The 14,366-nt window shown below is 44.5% G+C and overlaps 1 protein-coding gene across 1 annotated transcript in view; it reads left to right on the forward strand.

Moving 5' to 3' along the window:
• Positions 1–13,747, forward strand: part of MYCBP (MYC binding protein) — a 73,161-nt gene extending 59,414 nt beyond the window's left edge. Inside the window, exons 3-5 of the mRNA XM_086958730.1 lie at positions 3,362–3,410; positions 13,187–13,316; positions 13,609–13,747. Coding sequence (XP_086814856.1) covers positions 3,362–3,410; positions 13,187–13,316; positions 13,609–13,647 — 218 coding nt within the window. The 3' untranslated portion in view covers positions 13,648–13,747. The remainder of the gene's footprint in view (positions 1–3,361; positions 3,411–13,186; positions 13,317–13,608) is intronic.
• Positions 13,748–14,366: the final 619 nt, after the last annotated feature.

Genomic DNA, 14,366 nt, shown 5'->3' on the forward strand with positions numbered 1-14,366 from the left:
TGCACCAGAGTAAAACTGAGAAAATAGACTGTCTACTTAGGACTAAGGATATAAAACGCTCATTTTTGCTTATAAATTATTTAATGTTCTATACATTTTAGTAAAGAAGTCTTACTCTGTATCATGTTCAGGATTTGAGGGGACCCGGGCAAGACATATTTGGGTGACCCTACATAGAACTATTTTTTATTTTATCACCATTTTTCTGATGATTCAAGTCAACATATTTTCAGACAGAACTTAATTATATGTTTGACTTTAACAGTGTCACACAAACATAGTTCCAATAAGTCTTGCACAAGACCACAAGCAATCCTTAAGATGACATAGGGTAGAAAGACATAGCTAGAGGTAGAGGTAGGAGGAGAAGGAGAGAGGTAAAGTTAGAGCAAAAGGGTCAAATAGAGAAATCGCATTCCCTGGGAGGGCCTTGGGAAGATTAAAATGTCTCTCCAAATGGACTCGCGTAGTGTAAAACCCCGCCTGTCACTCAATGACGCGTGTCCTGGGGTTGTTGGCGTGCGCAGTACAGTACGGCAATTGTTTTACGCCCTACCACTTTCAAATGTCACCAGCCGCCACTGCACTCCACGCTCACCTAACTAGTAAGACCTCCCTCCCTGATACATCCCCCTTGAGGATAGAATACTTGACGGCCATCTTCCCGAAAAACCATCTCTCTGATCCACAAAAACTGATAAACAATATGAAAGACCCACTCCAGTCCCACAAGGAAAAATTGGTTAAAGACCGTCCAGAACTGGATGAGCAAGACTGGCGAGAGGCGGTCTCCTCCCAGAGGAAAGTAGCGGTCCAGGCCAGGTTAAGTTTAGTGCAGCTAAACATTTTACACAGATTTTACATCACCGGGCCGGGGTTAGTCCATATGGGCAGAATAGATAGTGGAGAGTGCAGACGTAGGTGTGGGGAGGTGGGTACATTTATCCACATTATATAGGAATGTGAACACATCCAAACATACTGGTGTGCCTTACATCACACTCTCAGTGAGGTACATGCAGTCGATTTGCAGCCAGAGGCACACAGGTGCCTCCTAAACATTTGGAAGCCAACAAACCTGATCTCTTATACTAAGAAATGGGCAACCCTGGCAGTAATGGTAGCTAAAAGGAACACAGCACAAAATTGGGGGGCTCACCAACCGCCAACACTAGGAAAATGGAAGGAAGATTTGGACTGGTGCATGCTCCGGGAAAGATCCGTCTATGTAGCCAAAGGGTGGCCCAGGAAATGGAGCAAAGTATGGGGGCCCTGGAACTCTTATAGAGGGGAATATCTGCACCCCGCCAGCACCCCTGAATGATGACGAGACTCTTGTAACCCCCTAATGGTCATGTATTGTTTATTGTGAATTGATTGACTATAACCCAGGTCCGAAAATTGGAAGATGTATTGTCTCCTGCTTATGTGGCAAAGTGGTGTGTAATGTAGATTTGTTTAATAATGAAAAAAGATTTATTAAAAAAAAAACTGGGTAAGTAGGTAGGGGAACAGCCATTACAATGCAGCTGTTGCTTCGCAGGCAGTTACGTCGCATGCGTTACAACGCATGCGACGTAACCACGCGTACACTTTACGACGCGGGCCATTACATCGCATGCGCATTTAAAACGCATGTGATGTAATGGCATCGGAGCACAGACAGCAACGCAGGAACCGGGATCAGAGACTCAGCGGCACTGGGAACGGACCACGAGGAAGGAGAGAAGTAAGTGGGATTAGGGTTTAGTGTAGTCTCAGGTAGTAGTAGTGTAGGCGCTAGGGCTCAGGGTTGTGTCAGGGGGTTGTAGTGTATGGTATTGGTTTAGGCTTTAGGGTTGTGTAAGCAGGTCCGGGACAGACTGTACGTAGGGGTAGGGTCGTGTTTTGAATACTGTTTTGGGGTACTTTTAAATTATGTACTGTAGTGTATTATTGTGGACTGTGTGTCTGTAGGGTAGTGTGTTAGTGTTTGGGGGATATTTAGCCATTTAAATACATGCGGCAAAGTTGAGTACGATGTAAAGGCATATAGTATGCATTTCCAAGGAAATGCGAACTAATGCCATGCGTTGAAAAAATATGCGTTGTGAGGGTACATGCGAATTAAAAACCGCGTTGTGAAAGCACGCATTGTTTTAATTTGCGATGTATCGTCATACATCCAGTAGGTAGGGGTTAGCTCAATATCTGTTTTAAATGAGGATATGTATTCAAACATTAGGCTCTGAACATTGATAAGTGTATGGATAGGCTCCAGGTAATGAAATGAAGACAACCAAAATATGGGCCATTTGAGAAATTTGCTCAGGTGTAGGAGTTTTTCAATGCCATAAATAGGTTCTGTTTTGGTAGTTTTCTTAATGCTCTGAGAACGAGTTTATTGAGGGGTGCTATGGTATCAACATACTCTAGTCGAAACTAGGTCAGAGGACCGCTGCTGCAGATACTAGCAAGAACAGCGAGAGGAGCTGTAACAGTGGACATTGCTCAGCTGACTACTGAAAACCACAATGCTTCCACGTGCTTTTCTACTCCACATTCGATCCATCGACCAAACAAGCTTTTACTTACTCCTCTGGAACCCACCTCTCTAATGTAATGCAGAAATTAAACCAACCCATTTTCAAGAGGACGAACTGACAATTATTCAAACCAATGCCACTTGTCATTTCAGTGCAGGAATACAGTTAAGCCGTAATGGCTATATGGCTGCTCCAACCAACATAAGTAACAATGACCTGTAATTGGTAACTTTTGTTCAGAAGGTAAATACTGTTTGAATATCTTGTCCTGTCAAAACACACTTCTGTTCATTAGTTTCTTTCGTACATTTGATTGTGTCAGTTTACTGCTATAACATGCTGGATTTACAGGTTTGTTTTTTTACAGAACAAATACAAATGTAGGCTTTCATATGAATGGAGCAGAACTAATTTCCCTTTGTCAGACTTTTGTACTGTACTCTTTTGCTATGTAGGTTTAGCAAGTGTTAAGAATACAAAACAAACTTCATCTGTTGGCTACTTTTCCTTACAATACTTTTGATGATACAGCTTTACTCTAGTTATGCTATTGCAGTCTCATGAGCAATAAGCCCCCCCCCCTTTCATATTTTTGCAGACCAAGATATTGTTGTTAGGCAGCACACAGTGTTATCAACCACTTACCCAAACAAAAAAGCAAATTAACTTTGCTAATGCTTTTTTCGATGTAGCATTCAAAAACACATTAATAGTGTTAATTGACAATAGCCTTACTGAGTAGGCTGCATAGCAAGTGTACTGTAATTACTATTTTATGTAAACTATTTCTTTTTTGGAAATTAAAAGCCACTTTGAATTGTGATTTATCTTTTCAGTGTTGGTGGCCCTTTATGAAGAACCAGAGAAACCAAACAATGCATTGGAGTATCCTTTGTCTTCCTTCAGTCACAGCGTTGATTTCAATGTGATTATTTTAGGTTCCAAAGTGCATGGTTATGGGTTTCCTTCCTTCCCTAGAAGGAAAGGACCCATATTTATCAAGCAAACTGTCAACTTTATTACTAACTCTGCGACTGAAGAATACATTTAATCCACAGTTCGAAATCAAAGGTCTAGGTACGGACCGGTTGAAAAGCGTTTTTTTTGTTGTTGTTGTTTTGCTGAGAATTGCAATATGGGTGACAACACATGCCCTGACTTCATGAAAACACAAAAGTACTTTGTTGTATTGTATATTTTGTTCTAAGGGGCCACAGGGTGCTTTACAGAATATATTTACTGTGATGTGAGGTGTTTGATCATGCGTTGCAGATGCAACTTTTTGTAGTTTGACTGGTTGAAAACAGATTACAAAAACCAAGATCTGATGCGCGGAGGGGAAAAATGTGCAGTATGGTCAGTACTGGGCAGCAACATTGTGCAGTTAGTGTTTACATAATACATTTTCTACTAATTAAGAATTGAGGCACCAGACTTGCATTGATTTGCCCTAAATTGAAAAGTTTTTGGTCCGTTGTAAATTGGAAGAAGCCTACAATGCTAGGTCTCATCATATTTTCACAAAAGTAAGTTCTTGGGGGCGTGGCCAAGATGGCGGCAGACCTCCGTCCTATCTCCTACCCAAACTACAACGCAAGATAGTCCTTGATAGGGGAGGTCAAGAAGCCTCGTATAGGTATGCACCGATCGTACCAAGGCTGACTGGCCTTGGAGCACAACATCTTATCACTTACTATCTCGCTAATCAGTTGCACTACATGCTAGAGTGGCACAGATCTACCTCAGCAAAACATTGGTCCTTCACAGATCAGGTGATCGCCGGGATGCAAGTATGGAAGGTCCCATAGTTGGTGAAATATAGACTGTGGAGCGTCTACTCTTTTCCGGTGGCCATGCCACTTTGGAGATCTGGGTTAGGGTTTCCTCCTCCTGAGTCCTAACCACCCACTTATAGTCTCTTACACTATTTATAGACCCTTCCCTCGGGCTGTGATAAACGAGGGATTTAATGCAAGGCAGAGAGCCAACTGTAAATTAATTGTCTTCCTTCAACCCTTGGGGCTTGATGTCTTTCGACCAACTTAGATCTGGTATAGCGGAATCAGAACGCTGGTGCTATATCCACATACGGCATTGGGTTCCCCAGCCCTCTGTTACACCTCGTCCTGCTAGGGCCATTACCAGTTTTGAAAAATAGCTTGTCATTAAATCAGATGACAAAAGGTTATCTGAACTCCACAGAATCCTGCTTAGGCGCCCTCTCCTGTCAAGGTGGCTGTGCAACTCGTATTGGAAACAGTTAGAACATACCCTAACAGATAAAGAATGGGCGGACATTTATTGTAGTGCGCTATTTCTGCAGCTAGTGCAATGGCGAAGGAGGTAATGCTCAAAGTGACCCTCTACAGGCATTGCACACCAGAACGCCTAGCAAAGTGAAAACCAGGTGCTTCCCCCATGTGCTGGTGTAACTATGAGGCCACAGACACACTTGCTCTGGCACTGTCCCAAACTCAAACGTTACTTGGAATTGGTGCTCGCAGATATTGACTATATATTTGACATGGGTCTACCTCTCTCCCAAGCTATATCCTCCTAGGTCTCCCTAACTCTCTCGCATAATCCATCCCTTCTCCTAGACTTAAGGCTATAACTCTAGAGCTTTGTGCAGCCAGACAGGTACTCGTGGATCATTGGGGTATGGACTATGTGCAATAGCATAAGGACTGGGGGATACTCTGGGCATGGAGAAGATTTTTCTCTACAATAAACCACCAGCAGTGACCATTTGAAAAGCTGCAAGCCCCTGAATTAACTTATTTGCAAATTAATTTGGAGAACTCTCCAGCCCGAAATATTAGCAAATGCTTTATCTAACGCACTTTGATTAGTGCACAGGGGTGTACAGGAACCCCCTCTCCCTCTGCTTCTGTTTTTCCACCAAGCTTGAGTGAACTGGTTGTTCTTTCCCTCTAAATTGCACCCCCGATGTGTTGCATGTTCTGTGTCCAAGCTCTGCAGTCAGTTACCCATAGTCTGTCATGCGGGGAGTTCCCAGTCATCTAACAATTGCTCGAACGGGATCAAGGCACCTTCCTGAAACCCTAAAGTGGTTACCCCTGCTGCTTCCGACGCTGTTACTTCAGCTTACCCAATCTGCTCACTAAATGGAATTCTATAGCTTAAGCGGGTTTCTGGTGCATATGGGACCATGTTCGTCATAAGGCATAAGCTCCCCTGATAGCTACTATTTGCCTTGTGCAACAATCTGTTGGCCTGGCGGGGGAGCACTTCCTGCGATAGTAAAGACTCGCTCACTACCCTCTGTGCTCGGAAGTGGGAGCCAGTCCCAGTTCTTCCAGATGCCTGCCCGCTAACCAGCGGGCATGTCACTGTAGTTATGCCGCCAAATAATAATGTTCTAAATTTGAAGTGCTTAAGCCTCCCTTGTCCACTGGGAGCTGTCATTTAGCTAAAGCTATACGCTGCCTCTTTTTCCATAGGAAGCTTCCTAGCATTGCATGTACCATGCGAAAGGTGTTCAAGGGCATAGTTACTGGCATGTTATGGAAATCGTATAAAATTCAGGAAAGAACCACCAATTTTGAAAGGGCTATTCTGCCCTGCACAGATGGTGGAAGTGTACACCAGAACGCTATCTGGACAGTGTATCTATGGCCATAGTGAGGTTACTATCTAGGAGATCACAAGTGGTGTGGTAGACGTTAATGCCTAAATACCTGAATGTGTGCAATACCCAACAGCTCTCAACCATTATATTCTGCTGAGGACAGTCTGGATGGAGTGTGAATAGGCAGGTCTTTGACCAGTTCACTCCTAGCCCTGAGGCGGTGTGGAATTCCGTGGGTATGTCGGTTATAGCATCCTATTTGCCTCGTACATCTATTAACAGGTCCTCTGCATATAATGAAATTGTGTCTCTCTCCCTCAGTTGGTATCCCCAATTTCTGTCTTTCCTGTCGGCGCCTATGTGCTAGCGGTTCCACCTCCAACAGTATCCGGGACCGATGGCATCCTTGACGTGTGCCCCATCTAATATGAAAGGGGGCTGAGATGCAGCTACCTATCATCACCTGCGCCGTAGGTTCTGTGTAAAGAAGTAGGATTCATCTTTGAAACCTCCCTCTGTGCTCATGGCTGTCTAGGTTGTGAACATATAATCCCAATCATCAGTATCAAATGCTTTCTCTATGTCTAAAACTACACACGCTGCGAAGGGCCAGTTCCCAGGTGCATGTTCCAGCAATCAACATTCTACAGATATTGTGTGTAGTGGAGCGGCCTGGGATAAACCCATTTTGGTTCAGGTGATCCAAATGCAGGAGATGTTCCAGCAACCACACCACCATGATCTTACTTAATATTTTGTAGTCCTTTTCTAACATGGAATGGGACCGGTAGGATGCTAGTTATAAGGGAGTCTCTCCCCGGCTTTGGGAGGTAGAGCAGTTGTGCTTCCCTGAGCGACGCAGGCAGCAGCCCAGCTATGAGGGCAACGTTGTACACCTCTATTAGTTTATGGGCTAGTAGGTCCTCGTATGCCTTGTAAGTAAATAAACCATTCAGTCGTGGGATTTTACAAGTTTCAGCTCACCTAATGACTCCTTGAACCTCTTGCTCTGTGATGGATGCACTGAGGTCTTCCCTCGCCTGTCGGCGTATACTAAGCAGCTTGATCGCATTGTGAAATCTACAAATTGAAGTTTGGCAGTATACCTTCATTCAGTATACCTTCATGGCTTTCCATTATGTTAGTGTGGTTTCTACTGTGTCCCAGTATTCTGTGAAATAATTCAATATTCAGTGTGGGTTGGGTCTTGGAATGCTGCATCCTCTAACGCAGCTGGTTGTAGCCACCATTTTGGCACTGGGGGAATGCAAGTGCTCCATGTCATGTGGAGTAGTAAGGGGTTATGGTCTGATAGGGTCTTCGTTAGATATTCTGCCTGTGACTGTTAAGTGTATGGCATGGTGGCAGTCAGTATGGTCCAACCCACATAGAAATTGTGCGGTTGCGAAAAGAATAATCTTTAACATGTGGGTACATAACACACCAACTGTCTACTAACGACTAGTGTGCCAGCCATTGAGTCAAGAGGGTTGCCAGTGTGATCACAGGGGAGGAGGGAAGACGTGGGTGAGATTCAGGAGGGGGTTCAGTAGGCAGTTAAAATCTCCTCCCATTACCTATGGTATGTGCCCATCTGGTCATTATGCATTATGGCGGAAAGATTTGCCCAATACGGATGTTACGCTACATTTGGAGTGCGAACACATCCCAACAATAGGGGTCGTCCATCCAATTGCCCTTCTACAGAGACCTCTCTCCATTCTGGGCCTATTTCTGCTGCTATGCTCTTGAAGAGCACCATTGACCTCACCCATATGAGTGACCCCTGACCAAACCCTGAGATGTAGTACCATAGTACTGACCCTGCCACTGTTTTGTAGGTGTGCGTCTTTCCCCTATGGACATATGTATTTCTTGAATAAATGTTATTGTAGTATCTCTTTAGAGGTATTTTTTCACTGCATGCTGTGTTCGAGGCATATGGTCTGCAGATGGTACATTTATGAATAGATCGCCATCTGGTGTTGGGCTCGGATGATTGCACTTGTTTTTTTCTTGAAGTCTTTTGTCGTCACAAGACTGGTGACTCCTCCTTTGGGTGCTAGTGTGCATGGGCATCGGCTCCATCCTTGGATAGTTTTTTCCGCCATCGGGTTCGGATGAGGATCGAAGCGCTCCGGATCGACTTCGGGAAAAAGTGATATTTCTGCGCGTAGTCCCTTTCCAATTCGACGGTATTGTTGTCAAACGCAAGTTCATTTCCATTCCGACGCGTTTCGACATCAACAATAAACATTTTCGATTTCTACGTCGACGAGACCTGGAGGCCTATCTCACGTAGTCCAGCCTGGAGTCCGTGGAAAGGACTCCATTCAAGAGATGTCCAATGTGTGGTGCTAAGTTCCTACACGAGGTGTGCAATCTTTGCCTATCACCTGAACACGAATCCAGGGACTGTGAAGCCTGCGCAGCATTCTCCTCCAAGTCGACTATTAGAAACAGTCGAGCCCGAAGACACGATGTATCGAATGCAGTCGGAGGAAATCCCAGAGCTGTTTGAGGCCCAGCGCCCCGAAGAGGAAGATGCGGACGAGTCTGGGTCAGAAGTGGACGAGTCTGATGCCGAAGAAATCGACGCTCATCAAACCGTGAGTGACGACGTCCCCTTACCGAAAAACCGACCCCGTTTGGTGTCGACTCCGAGCCCGGTCAGACTACCGAAAAAGTTTCCGGCGCCCCGCTTTCAGGCTCGGCAACGAAACTGAAACTTAAACACTCGGCCTCCCACCATGTCGGATCCAAGAAACGGTCGACATCGACACCGAAGCTCCATACAAAGGAAGGCTTACAGTCACATTCCATGTCAAACGAAACATGCTTCGGCGTCGAAGACTTACTCAACACCGAAAGAATCGGAATTGAGCAAATTCTCGGTGCTGAAAACACAGAACATTGACGGTCAGAAGCAAAGGCACCTTTCGGAACCAAAAACTTCGGTACCGACATAGGAGCATCAGACAGATCCAGAACAAAAGACTTTGTTTATCCGCAAACTTTCAAAGTGGTGACAAAATTACCTAAAAATGGGAAGAATGAACAGCTGGACGACAAAGCTCTTCCTCCTAAAAAGAGAACAATGGGGACAAATGCAACTCCTCCCCTTTCTCCTCAACCTAGAGACACACCCTCTTCTCCTCTTCCTCAAACTATGCCAGCTGTTCCTCCACCTTCTACACCAAGACCATCTACACCTCAAACAAATGTAGAAAGTGATACAGGGGAGGGAGAACTTCATGGGGATGACGACACTGCCCCAGATGAAGCAGACCCATGGGAGAATTATAATGCAGGGTCAGATAACGACCCAGAATTATACCCCTCAAAACCTTCACCACCTGATGATAATACAGGTTTTGCAAAGTTAATTAATAGGGCAGCAAAATACCATAAGGTAGACTTACACACGGAACCTCAAATAGAGGATTTCCTTTAAGAAACACTACCTGCTGCACAAAGAACATCAGGAACACTACCTATGCTTAAGGGTCTTCTCAATCACACAGCAGACATATTCAAAGACCCTGTGAGGGCTAGGGTATAAGAATTGATAAATATAAGGCGGCCCCAAAGGACCCAATATTTATCAAAGGACAGGTACCTCTGGACTCGCTTGTAGTCACAAACACTCGTAAAAGAGCAAACTCATTATCTACAGGAGAAGCTCCTCCTCCTGATAAGGAGTCCAAGTTAATAGATGCATCTGGCAAGAGTAGCATCCCAAGCAGCAAACAGCTGGCGCATAGCTAATACACAAGCGCTACTTGCACGCTATGATAGAGCTCATTATGATGAGTTAGAAAAACTCATTACACATCTCCCTAAGGAATATCAAAAAAGGGCAGACCAGTAATTACAAGAAGGGAAGATAATAACTAACACTTCCATTAAGTGCGCCTTATACGCACTGCAGCAAGATCCATCAACACCAGTATCATGTTAAGAAGACATGCATGGCTTAGTCTCAGGGTTCAAACAAGAAGTACAAACATCCTCATTGAACCAACCTTTTGATGAGAAAACACTTTTCGGTTCAGGTACAGATGAGACTTTAGAAAACATGAAAAAAGACACAAACGGCTAAATCAATGGGAGCATTACAACAGCCAACTCAAAGGGGTTCCTTTCGTAGGTCCACCTATAGAGGCGGGTCAAAGAATACAGGCACAAGCCAGCAATCTACCTCTTTTACACCAACATCACCCAGAGGTAATTCAAGAGGCAGTTACAGAGGTAACCACAACCAGGGTAGAGGTCTCGGAAATAACAACCGCAACTCCCCAACCCCAAAACAGTGACTTCATACAGCTCCCCCAGACTATATAACACCGGTCGGGGGACGTCTATCACAGTTCCTACCTGTCTGGGAAAACATCACATCAGACAGGTGGGTGAGACAAATTATCCAACATGGTTATTGCCTAGAACTCACAGCTACCCCACCAAACATCCCCCCAGACAGCGTCCAATGAGTTAAGATCATCTAACATTGCTAAAACAGGAAGTACTATCACTGCTACAAAAGCATGCTATATAGAAGGTGCCAAAACATCAACAAGGGACAGGAGTATACTCTCTATACTTCTGTCTTTTTTGGGAATTAGGGTCTCTAAGGCCAATTTTAGACCTCAGACCTCTAAATGCATACATAAATTCGGAACATTTCCACATGGTCACACTCCAACAAATACTTCTTTACTGAAGAAAGGGGACTTTCTTTCTACACAGGATCTAAAAGACGCTTACTTTCACATCCCAATTCACAAAGCCCACAGAAAGTACCTCCGGTTTGTAGTAAAAGGACAACATCCATTGCTGAACTATTCTGTGTTGATGTCTGTCCAAAAATGAGTTCAGGTTATCTGCTGTGTGCGATGTAACCGTTGCTATGTTCTCTGAGATATTGCTTCTATTCAATATGTTGGAACTCCCCTCCAGCTGCATCTCCTCCTGAGTTTGCTCTGGTGAGGATCTATGCTCCAGGTGTATGTTGGCAGTAGACTGTGTTCGCATCTGCTTTTCTCAACCCTGGACTGGGTAGTGGCTTCAGTAATGGTCACAGGCCCACCAACTCATCCCCGCCTTCGCGAGTCTCCTGGTGCCCTCAGGGATCGGGCTCGTGCATACAGTTGGGGACAGGCTGAGGACTTGTATTGACGCTGTACCACCCAACCCCAGGTGTTGTCTGGTTCTGTGAAGTAGCTGGTGCAATTCGCGATTACCTTAAGCTTGGCCGGGATTAATAAACAGTATGAGAGTCCAACCAATCGTACCAGTTTCTTCACCCCTAAGAAGGAGGCTCTGCGCCGTCCTACCAATGTGTAATCCGGGAAGATCATATCTTGGCATTATCGTGCTTAATGGGCTCCTTACAACTGCTGCCTGTAGTATGGCTTCCTTGTCTCTGTAATTCATCAGTCGTGCCACAACTGGTCGTGGAGGCGCACCAAGTGGCTGGCACTCGCGGTGCTTGTTCAACCAAATAGTGGGGTGACAGTCCAGTGGGTGATGCTTTGCGGGCCAACCACGTTTTTGAAGAATGCCACTGGGTCTGCATCTTCTGCTCCCTCCGGAAAGCCAACTATACAGATATTACAACTTATTCTCCCTTCAGATTCTTCTGCTCTATATTCCATTCTTGAACTTTCTCCTCTAGATCCTTGATTTTTATCTTCTACTTACTCACAATTAGTTGGAGCACTCTCTTTGGTTTGTGTTACCCATGCTCTCTGATAGTCTTTGGGTAGACTAAGCTCCACCGGAACTGCATCCACCCGACCACTGAGGCCTTGTTTGGTTTCTGCAATTGCAGTCAGGATTTGGTCCAGATTGATGTGGGCAGGAGCCAGTTTTGTGGCCTTCTGGAGCTCCCCTGTGTTTTCGGGGTCTAGTCCGCCGGCACTGAAGCATTCTGCTGGTTGAGTACCCCATCGCCTCCCCAGTTTGAGCACCAGTGCTTTTCCTGCACAGTCCAACGTGTGTACAAATCTTTCTTCAGCTGTCTGCGTATGGACCTGCCTTCACCCTGGGGTAAATGCCAAGTCTGTTCACCAGGGTGGTACAAGCAGTCATGTCCGTGGGGATTCTCTGGTTCAGACTGCATGGAGGAGGGCGTCATGCTCCCATTCGTTGTTTTGCAGCCGGAGTTAATTGGCAAAGCGATACCAAAGGGGATGATGGCCGGAGCGTTTGAGCAAATCACTCAACCCCAGTCATCTGGGTTCAATTCATCATCATTCTATAGCTCACTCCACCACCCCAGTTCAGACATGGCCATATGCAAATCAGTCTGGCCCTGTGCCTCATGGGAACAGTCCAGCCCGAACTGCCAAGCCATGTCTTCCCTGGATCGGAAACAAGCATCCTGGGACCGGTTTCGGGTTCATAATGCTCATCAGCCTGGCTATCTTGAATCCAGTGGCAAAGTGAGCAAGGGACCTACGTCTGGGCATACCCTGCGAACTTAGGGCGAACAAAGCGATACCAAAGGGGATGATGGACGGAGCGTTTGAGCAAAGCAAACACTCCCCCCTACCCACGCCCCCTCCCCTCCCCGGTGTCAACCGCCGAAACCAGTCCTAGGATGCTTCATTCCAGTCCAGGGATGACCTGGCTTGGCAGTTCGGGCTGAACTGTTCCCATGGGGCACAGGGTCAAGACTGATTTGCATATGGCTGGGTTCAGACTGGAATGGCATGGGTAGCAAACAAACTATGGATTTAGGCCCAGATCTCTGTACTGGGATGAAGTAGACTGAAATTTCATGACTGACATCAACCTCTATGGATGTTATTTTTTGTAGTCCAGATCGGGTATAATGTATGTCCGTGTTGTTTTAAAAAAATGCATGTATTTGCATCTTTCAACATTCTAGTAATGGGTTTAAACATGCTTTAGGGTAATCGAGTGAAAGGCTCTCAAAACCTGAACCATTGACAATTGCATAGAACGTGTTGTCTAAGAAATAAGGTATACTACCATACTATTTTCTCAAACAGTCTTTTAGATCCAATGCTTTGCAAAAGAAATTGCGATTCTTAACTCTTTGTAGCTTTCTGAAACAACATTTGTGTGTGGCTGGTCCAGAAACGGCAGATGTTGAGACGCTTCGTCTAGAGTTAGCTGAACTTAAACAAAAGTATGAAGCTTTACAGGAAGAATTCAAAGAGTACAAATCTAAGGTAATGTAATTTGTAAGGTTTTAAAAACATTTTTTAAATCCATGTGTGTAATATTTGTAAATGTGTTTCGTTTGGCAATTCTAGAAATGTTAAATCCAGTCTTGAAATGAAACACATGTGGATATATCTGTGTGTGTGTATATATAACATATGCATGTATGTTTCCTATAGATGTTACAAATTTGAGGAACAAAAGTACAAGAAAAAGTACATTTATTAGTTGCATTTGATGATATTTTAATTAATGTTGAATAAGGATTTAAATTGACTTCTTTTTATCGCTATTTTGCAGCACGGTGAACCGCCTCAAGAAGAAAAACGGCCAGAATAATACTTCTTCCCAGAGGGGCTAATGCAAAGAAGGACTTCTCATGTACAGCTGCCTTTTTCCTGTTGTAGTCTAGATGTTAATAAATGCTATTGAAAAAGTGTATCAATTGTCTGTTTGGGTGTTTTGGTAGATGGGAAGACAGTTTGGTGCATTAAAGAGAACTGTGTATTACTATTACTTGCACTATGGATTTAGGCCCAGGTCTCTGTACTGGGATGAAGTAGACTGACATATCATGACTGACATCAACATCTATGGGTGTTATTTTTTTGTAGTCCAGATCGGGTATAATGTATGTCAGTGTTGTTTTTAAAAAATGCATGTAATCCAGTTCAGTTGATTGGCTTAATGCAGCTATCTTGGTCATGGTTTTGGAGGCAATTAGATTAATGTTCTAATCCGGCTCCCCCTTTCTATCTTGTGGCAAAAATAAACTAAAGAGCATCCTGTGCCAGATGTTTGACGTCCTAAATATTTGGCTCGTAGAAACATGGAAAAGAATTTGCTTTTTGAAATGGATAGGGTGGGATAATGAGTGATGTGATCTTTGAAGTAGAGGAAGTCATGTCCAAGAACTGAATGATATAGTGGATTGCCACCGCCAGGCAGGTGGTGTAGTTGCTTAAACACTTCTTAAGACTTCCTTTACGTAATGGACAAGAACACAAGGTACATTTATATGACAAACCAAAGCTACTGACCGTTTGGAGTAAAGAACA

The sequence above is a fragment of the Lissotriton vulgaris genome, chromosome 2_1 (genome assembly GCF_964263255.1).
Source record: "Lissotriton vulgaris chromosome 2_1, aLisVul1.2, whole genome shotgun sequence".
Classification (NCBI taxonomy): domain Eukaryota; kingdom Metazoa; phylum Chordata; class Amphibia; order Caudata; family Salamandridae; genus Lissotriton; species Lissotriton vulgaris.